The 17,181-nt window shown below is 36.9% G+C and overlaps 1 protein-coding gene across 1 annotated transcript in view; it reads left to right on the top strand.

The window, feature by feature from the left end:
- KAT6A (K(lysine) acetyltransferase 6A) overlaps positions 1–17,181 on the top strand; it is a 127,528-nt gene that overhangs the window by 76,057 nt on the left and 34,290 nt on the right. Inside the window, exons 4-8 of the mRNA XM_012655999.1 lie at positions 4,644–4,759; positions 5,362–5,443; positions 7,718–7,853; positions 9,185–9,504; positions 12,042–12,160. Of these exons, the coding sequence (XP_012511453.1) occupies positions 4,644–4,759; positions 5,362–5,443; positions 7,718–7,853; positions 9,185–9,504; positions 12,042–12,160 (773 nt within the window). The remainder of the gene's footprint in view (positions 1–4,643; positions 4,760–5,361; positions 5,444–7,717; positions 7,854–9,184; positions 9,505–12,041; positions 12,161–17,181) is intronic.

Below are 17,181 nucleotides of genomic sequence, written 5' to 3'. Positions count from 1 at the left end.
GTGTATGTAGTTAAATGTATCTAAACATAGAAAGCTACAGTAAAAATAAAGTATTATAATCTTATGGGACCACTGTTGTATATGTGGTCCATTGACTGAAATGTTATGTGACATATGACTGTATTTTAATTTGATTCTGATTTTAGGTAACAGAGATGAGCAGCTACACTAGGGAGGGATTTGAATGTATAGCTGAAATGTTTAATTCTATCAATTTAAATCAGTTCTTAGGTTTTTTTTAATAAAAAACTTTCTGTGGGCATATTTTTCCTGTTGATCTTTATATTTCACGATTGAATATCTGCTTAAATCACGGCATTCAGTTTGGAGTTATTGCTGATTTCTTTAATATTCACTACTTATCTTTCTTGGTTTATGCCTTAAGCTTGATGAATAGAAGCAGGATGATAACAGATTTGTTTTTCTGATGGAAACTTACACATGTCACATTGGGAAATAGAGTGTTGGCACCATGGTCTAGTAAGCAGTGTGGAATTCTGAGCCTAGAGAAAGATTTTGCACAGTCTCCTAATTTGCCAATTCCAGAGATATTTTTGTTGTATATTTTAAGAACTCACAAGACCTTACAGGAAGGCCTTAGTAAACCAGCATTATCTTGGCTCATTGGCTTAATTTTCAGTGTTTTATATTGCTAACAATTAGGATTTAGTCCAGAAAACAGAAACCACACTCAATCTAGAGGAAAGGAATTTAGTACTGGAATTAGGTATCTGTGAAACTGTTGGAAGGGCTGAAGAGGCAGGCTCTAGATGGGCCTTTAGGGGCCAGTGTCTCCTGGGACACTGCAGAACTGACCTGTCAGGAGAGTCACTATGTCTGCCTCCATCTGAAAGAGGTGGAACAGGAGGGAGGCCACTGAAGAGCTACTGAGCCCTGTAGCTGAAATGCTGAGTTTGGCCATTATCATAATAGCTACGGCAGTTGTGAAGGAGAAGAGTAGATACTGTTGTTTCCATGACTTTGCTTATCATTAGAAAGCAGTCAGTTCTAGGAGGAAGATCTTTGTTTCATTTTTGCCTTTCAAATATCCCTGGAACACATTCAGTTGGTAGAACTTAATTCATATCTAGAGCCTAGCTGTAAAGGAGTCCAGAAAGCATGGTTTGGAGCTTTTCAGTTTTTATGTATTGAAGGCATTAGAAGAAGGTAGAAATAGATCTTGAGTACTAGGTGACCATATCCAGCATGGTATCAAAAACCAAAATGAATTCTGAATGGATTTCACAATTGCAAATAAACCATAAAAATATAATGGGAATGCCATACAATGCAGTGATTTCCAAACTAGCTTAGTTGTGGAACCCTTTCCCCAAATAAAATCTTATAGGAACTTAAATATATAAAACATAAAAATGAATTTGTTTTATACAGGTGGGAATGAAATGGGGGAGGGGGTATTGTGTTATAGCCCTACCTTCTAAGAAGCATTATGTTTGAGGTGGTGTCTCTCTAAGCTAGGGAAGAACACAACTTGAAAACTATTACTGTAGAGGTAACTTTTTAAAGAAAGAGTAGCTGCAGAAATAAATCACTCCAAAATATAGCAGCTTAAAGCAGTAACAAACATTTTTTTTTTTTTCCTTACTGTTTCTGTGGGTCAGGAATTTGAGAGTGGCTTATCCGGGTGGTTTTAACTTGGTATCTTTCACGAGGTTGCAGTCAAGATTTTAACTGGTGCTGTGGTCGTCTGTAGGCTTCCATGATGGCTCACTTACCTGGCTGGCAAGTTGATGTTGTTGCCTATTGACAAGAAGCTTCAATTCTTTGCCATGTGGACCTCTCCGTAGGGCTGCATGAGTGTCTACTACATGGTAGCTGGCTTCTCTGAGCAAGTATCCAAGAGAGAGCAAGGTGGAATCTGCAGTATCTTTTAAAGCCTAGCCTTAGAAGTCACACTGTGTGGTTTAAGCAATACCCTATTGGTTATGCAGATCAACCCAATTCAGTGTGGGAGGGAGCTGCATGAGGACGTGACTTCAGGAAGCAAGAATGATTGGAGAGCAGCTTGGAGGCTGGTGGTCACAGTAACCAAGAAAGAAAAGCATGGATGTAGTCAAATATATGAATGTTGATATTTTCTGAATTGAAAACTATTATCACATTGTTTTTTCTGTGAGGAAAAAAATAAAATAGCAAACTAACATACCCAAAATAAAAAGAGCAAGAATAATTTAGGAAAAATAATTGCATTAAATATGGCAGAGGGCCAAAGGGTATAAAAGTAGAAAAAGAACATGTTTTCATTTCTAAGCATAAAATCCAAAGAACAGAGCCTATGAACAGGCAGTTTATATGAGAGAAAATAAACAGTTGAGCATATAAAAAACATTTTACCCCAGTAATAATAGGAATGCATACCAAAGCAGCAGTGAAATATCATTTTGTAGCTTTTATAATCATCAAAATTGAAAGATAACAGAACCGAAACCTAGAGCTGATGAAATTGTGGTAAAACATTTGTTCTTTGCTAGTAGCACTGGATACTGTATCATAGCTTTTGGAAAATGTTTTGGCAGTGCATATCAACCTATCAAGCTATAAAAAATGTTTAATTCGTTTCACTTGCCAATCCCACTTTCAGGAATTTATTCTAACGAATTAATTTAAAAGAAGGAAATAATGTATAAATGAAATAATTCATTTTAGTGTTCTCTAACTTATGGGTAATAGTCTAAATATTTAACAAAAAGGAAACGGTCACATAGGTTATAGTGTCTCGAATCAGTGGAAATAATCAGTTTAAGGAATATAAATATAAAGTTTACTTAAATGTAGAAAAGCAAAGCAAAAACTGCATATATACTATAATTAAAACCATTCAAGGGCTTTCAGCTAATCTAAAAAGGAAAAGTAGAACATGAAATTGGCTATTATTCTAGGATGATGGGATTACGGATGAAATTTTCATACCTCTTCCATTTTCCTTCAGTACTAGTGATGTTTGGATGATAAACTTACAGTCTCATAAAGGAGAATTCTTTTGGAACAAAAAAGAGAGGAGAAAAGATGATTTAACCAGGCCTTTTTCTCATCAAAGAAAAATAAACATAGCCAACTTTTGGAGGAGAAGGACAAATCTTTTCAGAGTTGAGTGCAAATTGGCTACCATAAATTTTTGAGAATCAAACTGATAACTAACTTTGGAAGAGGAAGCATTTTTTCTGTTGCTGTTAATTGTGAACACAGTAAAAATATTGCTTTTGGTTTTAGTTTTAGCTTGAGTGCCTTAAATCAAGAGCAAATGATTCACTTTAAATGATGATATTTTTGTTATATACAGTAGGCTCCCCCTTATCTGAGGGGAATATGTTCCGAGACCTTCAGCAGATACCTGAAATCTCAGATAATGCCTAACTCTACATACTCAGTGCTGTGTTTTTCCTGTACATACATACCTATGATAAAGTTTAATTTACAAATTAGGCACAGTAGGAGATTAACAACAGTAACTAATAATAAAATAGAACAATTGTAACAATATACCAGCATCACTACTCTTGCGCTTTGGGACCATCATGAAGTGAAATAAGGGTTAGTTGGACACAAGTATTGCAATACCTCGGCAGTCAGCCTGATAACTGAGGTGGCTACTGAGCTGATAAAGTGAGTGCCTAGCGGGTGGGCAGCATATATAGCATGGATGATTCGCATCCTGGGTGGGGCATTCCAAGATTTCTTCTTGCTATTCAAAACAGCACACAGTTTAAAAGTTACAGACTGTTCATTTCAGGAATTTTCCATTTAATATTCTCAGACTGTGGTTGACTTTAGGTAACTGAAACCCTGGAAATCGAAACCTCAGATAAGGGGGCACTACTGTATTTTTAAATCATAAAAGTAACACGTTATCGTTAAAAAATGAGAGCACAGGCCGGGCGCGGTGGCTCACGCCTGTAATCCTAGCTCTCTGGGAGGCCAAGGCGGGCGGATTGTTTGAGCTCAGGAGTTTGAGACCAGCCTGAGCAAGAGTGAGACCCTGTCTCTGCTAAAAATAGAAAGAAATTAATTGGACAACTAAAAATATATAGAAAAAATTAGCCGGGCATGGTGACGCATGCCTGTAGTCCCAGCTACTCGGGAGGCTGAGGCAGGGGGATCGCTTTTGCCTAGGAGTTTGAGTTTGCTGTGAGCTACGATGACGCCACGGCACTCTAGCCCGGGCAACAGAGTGAGACTCTGTCTCAAAAAAAAAAAAAAAAAAAAAAAATGAGAGCACAAAAGGATATAAAGTGAAATGTAAAATCCTTCTCCTTTAAAACGTTTGTAAGTCCGTTTTCTAACAACTTTTCGTGTGTTCTTCCAGAAATGGCCTGGACATGTTATGTATTCGTGTACATAGCAGCCTGTACATAAACATAATGCTTTGATGCAGGCCTAATAAAAGTTTAAAGTCTGTCAGGTTTTTAATAATCAAATTGGGGGGTGTGTGTTCTAAATTCTATTTAATATTCATAAAACTGAATTGGGGTACTAAGTCCTGATGAGACATGTATGGCAAGCTTCCAGGAACATCTTGGTTTTTTTGATAAATGTTTTGTATTTAAGATAATTGCCTTTTCCTACTTCATTTCTTTAGTATGGTAAAAAAATGTTTCATTCATGAATTTTTCCCCTCTTATTAGGTCATCCATCCTGTTTAAAGTTTTCCCCCGAACTAACGGTTAGAGTGAAGGCCTTACGGTGGCAGTGCATCGAGTGTAAAACGTGCAGCTCCTGTCGAGATCAAGGCAAAAATGCAGTGAGTATCTTTGCCTTCCAGCGTGAGTCTTTCATTTAGAAGTAGAATGTACAGCTGGCATTTCTATCTAAGTATGACTGGTTATTTTTCAATGACTTGGTCCAATAGAATTTATAATAGTAGCTTTTTCAAATTATATGTAATTAGCTTAGAATGCTTGCTTATTTAGACTTTGATTATCTCTAGATAATTTAAAGTACCTTAATGATTTATTTGCAGAGACACTATGCTACATTAAGGAAATACTCCTGAAATTTCTTTGAGCAATATGGAGGCATTCATTTAGAATGGTCATTTGGTATTACAAATTGTCCCTTTCTTTTTTAAAAACATACCAAGATTAGCATATTTCTGGTTATTGGATATACTTGAAAGTAATGAAATTGTAGTTTTTTATGAAAGATTGGATGAAGCGCAACTTTTTGCTAAGTTGGACTATCCATATACGTAGTTAATACAAATGAAGGAAACTTAGATTTATGGTAACTCACATCTTTTTTGAGATCTTTGAAAGTTCCTAGGTTTTATGAGGTTATGATCCTGACATGTTTCTGCTTCATAAAGTTAAGCAGAATTGTCCTGTCCTTTCTTTTTTTTTGTAGGATAACATGCTCTTTTGTGATTCATGTGACCGGGGTTTTCACATGGAATGTTGTGATCCACCACTCACCCGGATGCCAAAAGGTGAGAAATACTTTCTGGAGTCAAACTGGGAATATATAGAAATATGTTAGTGAAAACGTATTTTATCTACTTTGTTAAAATGAAAGAATAATTGATCTTTCTTTTTTGGGATCGTGTAAGTAGGAAGAGAGCTGTCACCTTAAAAGGTGGGGGTAGTTTTTCTCTTTAGGCATCCTAACATTCTTATGTGGTATGGACTTATTATTATTTTCCTCTATCTTCAATATTTAGGCATCCATGAAGGGTGAAGTGGTTCATTTATAAGTATTTGCCAATCTCCAGCTAGAGGATAAAATGCTTGCCTTATGTAATATCTTGAAATATCTCTTTCTTTAAAGGGGGAAATGAAATTGTATTAGGTCACATTAATTATATCACTGCTTAGCACTTTTGAGGGACCTAGAGCTGTAGAAATATGTTTATTCAAAACTTTAACAAAATTTTATAATGTAAGTTTTGAACAAATAAGTATCCAAAGCATAAGGGTGCAGCTTAATGTTATTCTATTCTTTTGACTCCTGTGCATTCAAAGGTATTTAGTTGGGTTATAATTGCCTTTTGGTTAGACTTTTATAGAATACCCATCTTATTGCATGCTGATAGTTTCTTTTTTAAAAAGTTGAGTTAGTCACCCCTGTTTTGTCCTATCATAAAGTCCATTTTAACTCTGATTTTGTGATTATAGGTTTCTTAAGTAAAATGCCTATAGGATATTTGATAATGTCTGTTTGGAGAAAGTTTTCCTGTTGATGAAAAAGGATTCAACCATAGGTTGTAGCCAAGTTATCCACTTTAGGATCTTACTTGAATTACTTTTATGCCATTTATTGATTATTACCTTTTGAAAAGTCTTAAATTTATATGTATTAAAAGAATAAATAACCACCTTTCCCTACTTTTTCCATTTATTTCAAGTCTGGACAAGAGGCCTTCTGAGAATCCTTCAAGATAAGAAAGATTCTCTTAGGATTGCTTTCCTGTGTATTTAACTTCTACAAAAGAGATTTTATAGCAGCTTACAGCAGGAAACATTTTATTTTGAAATTATTTCAGACTTACAGAAAAATGGCAAAAATAGTACAGAGAACTCTTATTATGTCCTTTGACCCTGCTTCCCTAATGGTGTCATCTTACAAAACCATTGTACCATTATTGAAGCCAGGAAATTCATGTTGATGTGAGATGATTAACTAACTACAGACCTTACTTGAATTTCTGGTCCAGGATCCAGTCCGAGATCTCACATTACATTTAGCTGTCGTATTTCCTTCGTCTCCTCCAGTATGTTGTAATTCCTCGGCCTTTGTCTTTCCTGACCTTAACACTTTAGAAGAGTGCCCATTAGTTATTTTGTAGAAAGCCCCTCGATTTGGGTTTGTTTGCTGGCTTTCTCATAATTAGATTGACATTATGAATTTTGATAAGAATACCGCAGAAGTGATGTGCCCTTCTTAGGGCATCATGACAGGTATATAATAGTGCTGTGTCTCATTACTAGTAATGTTAACTTTGATCTCTTGATCACAGGTTAAGAAACCTGACAGCCACCGGAAAGTTACTCTTTTTCCCCCTTGGCCACTAACTTTAGCATCTGTTAATGATTCTTGCCTGCAACAATTACTGCTATGATTTTTGCATAGTTTGTATACTTTCATTATTCTTTGTACATTTATTAATTGGAATTCTGCTATGAGGAAGAGCTATCCCTTTCTCCTATTTATTCATTCAATTACCTATATCATTATGGATATTCTATAATTTATAATCCATTCCCTTGATTATTTTTTTTGCCCAAATTGTACTAGATTTTGCTGTTGGGAACTCCTTCAAGACCTGTGTCCTATTGACATGCCTCTAATCATTTTTTGCGCACTTCTTTATTTTCTGTCACTACAAGATGTTTCAGGTTATCCCATGTTTTCTCTTCCGTGACCTGGAATCAACTATTCCTCTGTGGAAACCTGGCTTTTTTTTTTTGGAGGATGGTAATTACACACCAATATCTGGGTGCTGGGTGTAGATCAGGGGTTTCTAACTGAGGATCAGTGGACTTCATCCATGCGCGGGCTTCAGGATGGATGTGAATCCCTTCCAATTATCTGAAGAATTTTGTGTGTATGTGTTTTCACGTTTATGGGGAGAAAGGCGTTTTATCAGGTTTTCAAATGACAGTTCTTTATCTGAAAGAGGTTAAGATCCTGACTTAGGCTATCTGAAATCTTTCGGTGTATTTATGTCTATCATACTTTCATGTGGAATTTTATTTTTTTATAGGCATGTGGATATGTCAAATATGTCGACCTAGGAAAAAAGGACGAAAACTTCTACAAAAGAAGGCAGCACAGATAAAACGGCGCTATGCTAACCCAATAGGACGTCCAAAAAACAGGTTAAAGAAACAAAACACGGTGTAAGTTGTACTTGTGGCAAGGTGAGGGGAGAAAAGGATAGGGTCTTCTCTATAGAGTAGGGTTCACTTGTTTTCTTTATGAAAAAATATTTTCCATTGTTGTAACTGGCACTTCCCTATGATAATAAGGGCTAACAATTATTGCGCCCTTAGTACATTGCCAGGCACTGTTCCAAGTGCTTTACACGTATTAAATTGTTTAATTCTCCCAACAATCCAATGAAGTGTAGGTACTGTTGTTATATCTATTTTTCAAAGGAGGAAACTAAGGCGTAGAGACATTAAATTGCATGAGGTTATATAGTAAGTTTTAAACTGGGGTTAAAATCTAGGTAGTCTGGCACCAAAGTCTGACTCCTAACCATTGTATCTCTTCTCTTATATTAAAAAAACAGGAAAAAAAAATTTATGTTACCATAGCATTTCAGATGTTCCTCTCTTGATCTATTCTGAAATGTTTATATCTATTAGGTATACAAACCACTGGGTAGGTTCTTCCTCTTGAGGTGATAGCTAAGTCCCATTTTTGTGTTCTCTTGATGTAAAATAATTTGCAGAAATCAGAAATTATGGACTGGGAAACTGGGCTATGTCTGGAGGAGGTAGGGCAAGATTCAGTAGCTAATTCTGTCTGTTTTTTAATATCTTTATAGTAATTCAACTTGGATGATAGGTAAAATATCTTCAGGCTTTTCAACCTCTTTATTCGCAAAAATTTTACCCACCTTTTTTATATTTAAGACTATCTTGTAGGTTATATAACTGAAATGAAAGGGCAACTAGCAGCCTGAAATACACAGAACTAGTATTGTAGTCTATATTTTCAATATTAAATCAAACTGTAATTTTCCTATAAAATGATCTTTTGATTCCTGGCTTTCAGAGAGTAACCCATCCTTGTGTTTAGAGGTAAAAGTATAACTCTGAGTTGGTACAGAGATCACAGTGTTATAACTTTATACCTTGAAGGACCTTAGTTCTCTGGTCCAGCTCTCATTTTACAGATGAAAATGCTGATGTTTAGAGAAAATGTGATTTGTCCAAGATGTGCAGCTAGTAAGTGGTAGAATTATGACTTGAGCTTGTCTTCTGACTCCTGGCCTAGTGTTCTTTTCACTATAAATAACTAGTCTCTCTGGAAATAGATGTATCTAATAACAATATTACTTCTCATTCATATAGTACTATGTATAGTTTACAGAACATTCTTAACAATATAGATTTTTTTTTGTAAATCTGTAGGCTGTTTACTAATTATATGTTATATATTAACATAACCTTATAAAGATTTCTTTTTAATAGTTACCTTTTTTCCCTGTTTAATTCTTCAGATCAAAAGGTCCCTTCAGCAAAGTTCGAACTGGCCCTGGAAGGGGTCGTAAACGTAAAATCACTCTCTCCAGCCAATCAGCATCATCATCATCAGAAGAAGGATATTTAGAGCGAATAGATGGCTTGGACTTCTGCAGAGATAGCAGTGTCCCCTTGAAGTTCAACAAGAAAACCAAAGGGCTCATTGATGGCCTTACCAAATTCTTCACCCCTTCCCCTGACGGGCGGAAAGCTCGAGGGGAAGTGGTGGACTACTCTGAGCAATACAGAATCAGGAAAAAGGGCAACAGAAAATCAAGCACTTCAGATTGGCCCACAGGTAAAAATTTGAAACAAACTTGGAAACAGAAAGTATTCCATAAGTGTATTATTTGGAATAACACTAGTTATCTAGGATAGATTTATATTTGATTATAAAAATTGATTATGAAATATAAGAACTTATTAAAAATACATATTTAGGTGATACTAACGTGATGACTGTGCCAGGAATTTAGAGGCTAGAGATGAAGTTACAGAACGTATCAGTAGGCGCTGTTGGGCAAAAGGAAGCTGTATTTTTGGTAGAACCACAAAGAATATACCTACAGAAATTTGAGGTGTAACCTTGAATCAAGGATAATTTTACATTTCATAAATTACTAAGTAAATGATGTGATGAGTATCATGATGCTTGTTTTATTCCCAGAAGGATATTGGAAAAAGTAGAGGTGAGTAAAATGCTGTTGTTCTAAACATAAAGACCAAAATATATGCAAATGTAATAAGGTCATTTGTTTTTCTAGTTCAAATCTTGGCAGATATAGTGTTAAGTTTTCATGGATTATACTTAAAAAGAGAGAGAGAGAGAGAACCACAGCCCCAGACTATTTGCTTATGTATCACCCTAAGTTCCCTAGTTTCCAAAGTAGAAAACATCTGTGGAGAGGACCTAATGGTGTAGCAGATAATTCAAGTCAGAAGAGAAGAATTTGATTAGCTTCCAGATAATTAAAGCTTAAAATAGTCTCGTTGCTGAGCCTTGAGTTTAGGAAAACTAACCCTGTGAAGGAAGCAGAAAGGGCTCTGAGGAAAGCAAAAGGAAGCCAAAGTTATAGTGTCTCATCTACTGCAAGAGAATTTCTTAACTTTGATTTCCTCCCGTAAACATGCCATTGGCGAGTGAGTGTGTTCACTGCTCCTTCACATCCCTGCTTACGCAAATTGCTGAATGGTCCATTACAGGAGAGAAAGTCCTCCTCATTGTCGGATTCCCTGTTCATGCTCTATTGATTGGCTTTTCAGCAGGGTGGCAACCAGCTAATGACTCTTTAAGCGTCTAAGACTTTTCATGTCTTTATCAGCCATGTAGACTGTAGATAAACTCCAGTCTGAGAGTGTTTAAGAAACATTCTAAGAAAATACGCAATCCATTTAGATTGGACTTGGAAAGAATCTCAGAGCAAATCCTAATGAAAGACATTTTTGAATTAACCATTTGCAGTGAAGATGGTTTATTAGAAGAATCTACTAGAAAGTTTTAGAAATAGAAATAGAGCAAAGTTATAAAGTATATGGAGAAGAGAACCAGTATTGAGCTTTAGGCATTGGTCTCTAAGCTCTGTCATCTTCTCCTGTAAAGTTTAAGGAACAATTTTGCATCTCTGATACAGGGCTGTCAAACGCTGTATTAGATCTGTTCCTGCATCCGTCTGTGTCATGCACTAGGGGGCATTAAAGTCACTTACTACCTTTAGATTGTACTTTTTTTTTTTCAGTTAGGGAATGTTGCCACCAGTGAGTCCTTGTCCTTTTTCTTCTTGTATTAAATGAATAACAGCCTGTATGTGCAGCTGATTTGAAAAGAACTGTCACTGACTGGTCTTTTTATCCATACTCATGCAAAGAGGAAATGAGGCCACAGCATTGTCATCCTCATATACAAAGAATAATGATCTACATAGAATAATGATCTACATAATTTTCAAATATTCCCGTCACTAGTTTTTTTTCCCAGTTGAGGAAGATCCATGATTTTGTGGATAATTATCATTAATTTCTCATACTTAACCAGAGGATTATCATCTGTGATCCTCAGGTTTATGGAGTTTGTGCTTTAAAAGGGCACCCAGGTTGGTGCAGTGGCTCACGCCTATAATCCTGGCACTTTGGGAGACAGAGGCAGGAGGATTGCTCGAGCTCAGGAGTTCAAGACCAACCTAGGCAAGATAATGAGACTCCCGTCTCTATAAAAAATTAGCTGGGTGTGTTGGCACACACCTGTAGTCCTAGCTGCTTGGGAACCTGAGGTAGGAAGATCACTTCAGCCCAGGAGTTTGAGGCTGCAGTGAGCTATGATTACACCATTGCATTCCAGCTTAGGCAACAGAGGGAGACCTTGTCTCAAGAAAATAAAAATAAATAAAAGGGCACCCAGAATGTGATGGGAGTTAGTACTTCATAACATAAGAAGCTACTTCAAAGATTATCTTTTTGAACCTTGATGTGTTTAAACTCATACTAAAAGTGTCATATTCACACTATTTCAAAATAAATTTATACCCTTTAGGCCCTTTTCCTGTTCTGCCTTTGTGTATATTAAAATATAATTTCTTTTTAATGAAATTTACATTTAGTTATGTGATATTTTTAGGAAACTTTAAGTCAGTTCAGGATTTTTACTATAAGGCGGTTATAATGTATAAATATTCTTTATTGAGTAGTATCCTTCTAGGAGTCAATTTAGTGCTATCCTCTTCTCTAAATAATATTAAGGTCTTTAAATGGAAATAAAGACTTCTGAAATTTTTTCTAGTTCATGTATTAAACTGAGGATAGTACAGATAACATGTGAGTGAGCCTTTTCTTTATATGCAGACAATCAGGATGGCTGGGATGGCAAACAGGAAACTGAGGAGCGGCTCTTTGGGAGCCAGGAAATCATGACTGAGAAAGATATGGAATTATTTCGTGATATCCAAGAACAAGCACTGCAGGTAAAGTTGGATATTCGGGTTGGGCAATCAAGCAACTTGTTTCTGGATGAGAAACAGAGGATGACATTGTAGGTAAAGCAGCAATTTGTCTATCTAATCTAGAAATTTGTGGTTTGTGTGTATATAGTTCCGGTTATAATATTCTTTTCAAACCCAAAATAAATGTTTTGGTTTTGCAGATAAACACATTGCATTGATTACCAGTATTAAATGAGCTTGGCTTATTTATTTTCTATCTTATTTTGTGAAGAAGAGTTTGGTATTCTCAAGAGTGATGAAGCACCCAATCATTTATTGAAGACATACTTGTTAAACACTTCTGCCTTGATCCTTTGTGACACACGGCAAGATATAAATGTATAGACAAAGAATCTGCTCAAGTGCCAAATGCCAGAGATGGCAACATGAATGACAGAATTCTTTCCCTTAAATGTAGTTTAGGAGAGACGTGTAAATAAATAATATTAATGTGAAAAGTTCAATTATAAAATACATTGTGTTTTGGAAGAATAGGGAAGCAAGTATCTGCTTCTGCCTGGGGACGTCACAGGAGGATTCACTGAGGGGTCTTAAAGGACATGTAGAAGTTTATCAGGCTGTTGGGGTAGGGTCCTGTATCATCCGGAGGAACAGAGTGAAGATGGAACAGACTTGAGATGAGGGAAGCATGCTTAACTGTGGGAATTAAAATGGCTTAGGATAGAGAGCACAGGGTATAGAGAATGGCAGGAGATGAGGTTGGAAGAGTCTGCAGGAACTAGATCATTAAGGTTCTTTGCAACCAACTAGTTTACCATGTAAGCCAAGTTGAGTTCTCAGTCTCTTATCTTGAAAGAAAGAATTTATAAGGCTAATGCCAGTGATTCCAGTTGTGTAGGTAAAACTCTTTGGATTAAGAGACCCATTGGTGAATAGACTATGTCTGTTTAAGACAGTTTTGAAAATAAAAAAATATATATAAATACTCAGTAAGAATTTACTCAGCCTTCTACCATATTATGATATAATAAAGTATCGGCTTTCAGTCAGATAGACCTGGGTTCAAGTCTTGGTGTGTCAGTTACTAACTTCTGCTTTGGGCAAGTTGCTTAATCTCCCAAGGCCTGTTTTCTTTCCTACTAATAACTAAAATAAAGTATTATAGGTACTATAGTAGAAATCTACATGAAGTTCATTGGGAACTCTAAGGGGGGTATAGTTATGTTCTTCCTGACTGGAAGAACTGGTTTTTTTCCTAAGTAAGTTGCAGACATAATACTAATATCCCTTTACTCCTAATTATTTATGTGTATTTTCTAAAACAAGGACATTCTCATACATGACGATGATCTAATCATCAGATCAGGAATTTAACACATAAAGTACTATTGTCTAATTTAGTTGTCATGTCTCTTTAGTTGTCATGTCTCCTCCTATCCTGGAACAGTTCCTCAGGCTGGGCATGGTGGCTCACCTGTAATCCCAGTACTTTGGGAGGCCAAGGTGGGAGTATCGCTTAAGGCCAGGAGTTCAGGATGAGTCTGAGCAAGAGTGAGACCGTGTCTCTACCTAAAAAAAAAAAAACTTAAAATTTAGTTGTCATGGTGGCATGCATCTGTAGTCCCAGCTGCTTGGGAGGCTGAGGCAGGAAGATCACTTGAGCCCAGGAGTTTGAAGTTGCAATGAGCCGTGATCCCACCTCTGCACTCTAGCCTGGGCAACAGAGGAAGACCCTGTCTTAAGAAAAAAAAAAGGAACGGTTCCTTAGTCTTTATCGTTCATGACCATGACAGTTTTTATTCCATAGAATGTCCATCACTTTGAGCTTGTTTTATTTTTGTTTTATTTTTCATCCTGATTAGAAAATATCACAGAGGTGATGTGTCCTCCTCAGTACATCATATCAGAAGGCATGTAGTATCTATTTGTCTCATTACAGGTGATGCTAACTTTGATTACTTGGTTAAGGTGATGTTCTGCCATGTTTCTTCTCTGTAAAAATTATTATTTTCTACCTATAATTAAGTATCTTGTGAGGACATACTTTGAGATAAATATGCAGATACCCTGTTTCTCATCAAACTGTTACCCACTAGATTTAGCATCTAGAGAGGATTCTTGCTTGAAATATTTACTTTTTTGGTAACCAAACATGATTTTCTAATTTTACCATTTCTTTTATATTTATTGATTGATACTCTACTCTAAAAAAGAACTATTTCTTCTTCCCACTTATTTTTTCATTGTTTAGACTCAGAGATTCTTATTTTATAGGTTATAATCAATTGCTGTTAGTATTTATTTTGATGCTTAAATTGACCCAAATTTGGGCAGGAGGGAGCTTCTTTAAGCTGGCTCCTGTGTCCTTTCCGCATGTCTCCATCATTTGTTTACTTCTGGCCACAGCCAGATGTTCTAGGCTCCTGTTCTAGCTGTAGATCCCTGGCTTCTTTTAGTGGAGAATGGGAGTAAATGCTAGTTCTATCATTATACTTCCTTAGAAGGCCCAATAGGTGCCATCCTTCTCTCTCTCTGTCATATTCCACAATCAGTCCATCAGCAAATCCTAATGGTTCTGCCTGCAGAATATATCCAGAATATGTCTAGTTCTTACTGCTTCCAAGCTACGGTCATCTCTGACTTGGGCTATTAGGATAGTCTCTTGACAACTATCCTTGCTTCTACTTTGGCTCCCCACCCCAGTCTCTACCCAGGGGCCAGAGTAATTATTTTCAAACTTAAGTTGGATCACATCACTCCTTTGCACAGAAAATCTCCTGTCTTTCAGTCTTGCTTAGAATTTTTAAAAACTCAGAGCCTTTATTCTCCCCTCCAAGGCTCTGTGTGGTCTTGTGTCGCCTCCTATTTGGCTACTCTCGTTCCACTCTTGCCCTTATCACTCTGCGCCAGCCGTGGCCACCTCTTCCTCAGACACACTGAGCACACCTGCCTGGAGCCTGCACTTGCTGTGCCTCTGGGTTGCCCTGCCTCTAGTGTCCATGCTGCTCAGTGTGTCCTCTTGTCAGAGAGGCTTCCCTGCCTCCCGAACTGTTAGTAAGATAGCTTACCTGCCTGCCTTTTCTACATGGTACTTGTCACCTTTTGAATTTAAATATTTGCTTCTAGAATGTAAGTACCTAGAGAGCAGGGACTTTCTTTTCGGTCACTGCTGTATACTGAGTACTTGGAATATAGTAAAAGCTAGGTAAATATTTGTTTAATGAATAGATATTTGCATGAAATTTGTGCTGGGAGAAGTGGGGCAGTAGTTGGAATGATAGGAATATGGAGAGAGAGATGACCAGAGAGAGTTAAAAGGCAGGTGGTGAGCTCTGCTGAGGCTCAGTGGAGACGGTGTAAATTCACATTGACAATAATCTGGCTAATTGTATGTTTCTTCCAGCATTTTATTAAACTTGTGATTGTCCATGTATGTATCTGGCATCAAGGAAATAAATAGCTAGATATTAGAAGTCTAATTCATGGTTATTTTCATTGGCAATGCACTAAAATTCTGTTGGTGGTGATATTTCTCTATGGGGTTTACTCATTTGGTATTCATGTGCTTGGTACTAGAGCTGCAGGGTAAACCAAAAGACATATACTCTACCTTCGTGAAGATTTTGGTCTCATGAGTGAGACATTAAACAGTCATAAAAGTAATTACAAACTAACAGGAGGAAGAAAATAAGAATGCAGTGAGAGATTATAACAGGAGCCTCCTGATGTACATTGTTGAGGGTTGAGATTAGAGGGAGTGTGAGAAGGGAAGACTTCTTTTAAGAAGTAACAATTTCGGCCGGGCGCAGTGGCTCACGCCTGTAATCCTAGCACTCTGGGAGGCCGAGGCGGTTGGATTGTTTGAGCTCAGGAGTTCGAGACCAGCTTGAGCAAGAGCGAGACCCCGTCTCTACCAAAAATAGAAAGAAATTAATTGGACAGCTAAAAATATATAGAAAAAATTAGACGGGCATGGTGGCGCATGCCTGTAGTCCCAGCTACTCGGGAGGCTGAGGCAGAAGGATTGCTTGAGCCCAGGAGTTTGAGGTTCCTGTGAGCTAGGATGACGCCACAGCACTCTAGCCCAGGCAACAAAATGAGACCCTGTCTCAAAAAAAAAAAAAAAAAAAAAAAGAAGTAACAATTTATACAGAGTTCTAAAAGCTAAGTCCAAAGCCAGCAAGGGAATAGAGCTAGAGAGAAGAATATTCAAGACTCAAGTAGACTGCCTGTGTAAACATCTTGAGACATGAAAGAAGTTGGTAAATTTGAGGAACTGAAGTTCAGTGTAACTAGAATATAGTGAATAAAAAGTCTCACAAGATGTGATGCTGGAGAGAGAGACTGAAGCCAGAATTTGGGATTTGGGGTTTTATCATAATTGTAATGGAAAGCCATTGAATGGTTTTTAGCAAGGAAATAGCAAGATCAGAGTTTTATTAAATACTGGGTTTTTTTGGCCATTGCATGAAGAATGGATTGGAATTAAGCAGGATTGGAAGCAGGGCCACCACTTCATAGGCCTTTTCCAGTGATCTGGATGAAAGTAGATGATAGGTTGGCCTAGAGAGGCGATAGTGGAAATGAGAAAGAAGTGATTGGATTTAGAATATATTTTAGAGAATATATATTTCTGCTGATTCAGAACTTGATGATAGATTTGATGTGAAGTTTGAGGGAACAAGAGATTATCAAAGATGACTTCCACACGTTCTCTGACTTAACATAATGAAATGATTTGAAGCCAGTTGGGAAAGTTAATGTTGATTAGATAAGAGGATGTTTTGAATAATAAAAGGATTCATAAAGATAATGCAGAAAGTTATTTTTGATAGCATAGATATGGCTTAGTAAAAGTGCTTCAACCTGAGTTTCAAAAATTTTGCAGGAAGATTTTATTACAGTGTCTTCGATAGTCTTACAGTAGCACCAACAAAAGACAGATGATAAAGGAGTTAATGTTGGAATCCATCCACCCAGCAGCACATCATTTATTGAGTGCCTACAGTGTTCCTAACTGTGCTAGTGTAGGGGCTATCAGG

The sequence above is a fragment of the Propithecus coquereli genome, unplaced genomic scaffold, assembly GCF_000956105.1.
Source record: "Propithecus coquereli isolate 6110/MARCELLA unplaced genomic scaffold, Pcoq_1.0 Scaffold496, whole genome shotgun sequence".
NCBI lineage: Eukaryota > Metazoa > Chordata > Mammalia > Primates > Indriidae > Propithecus > Propithecus coquereli.
Note: the sequence above shows the minus strand (reverse complement) of the source record. Positions and strands in the feature narration are given on the sequence as shown.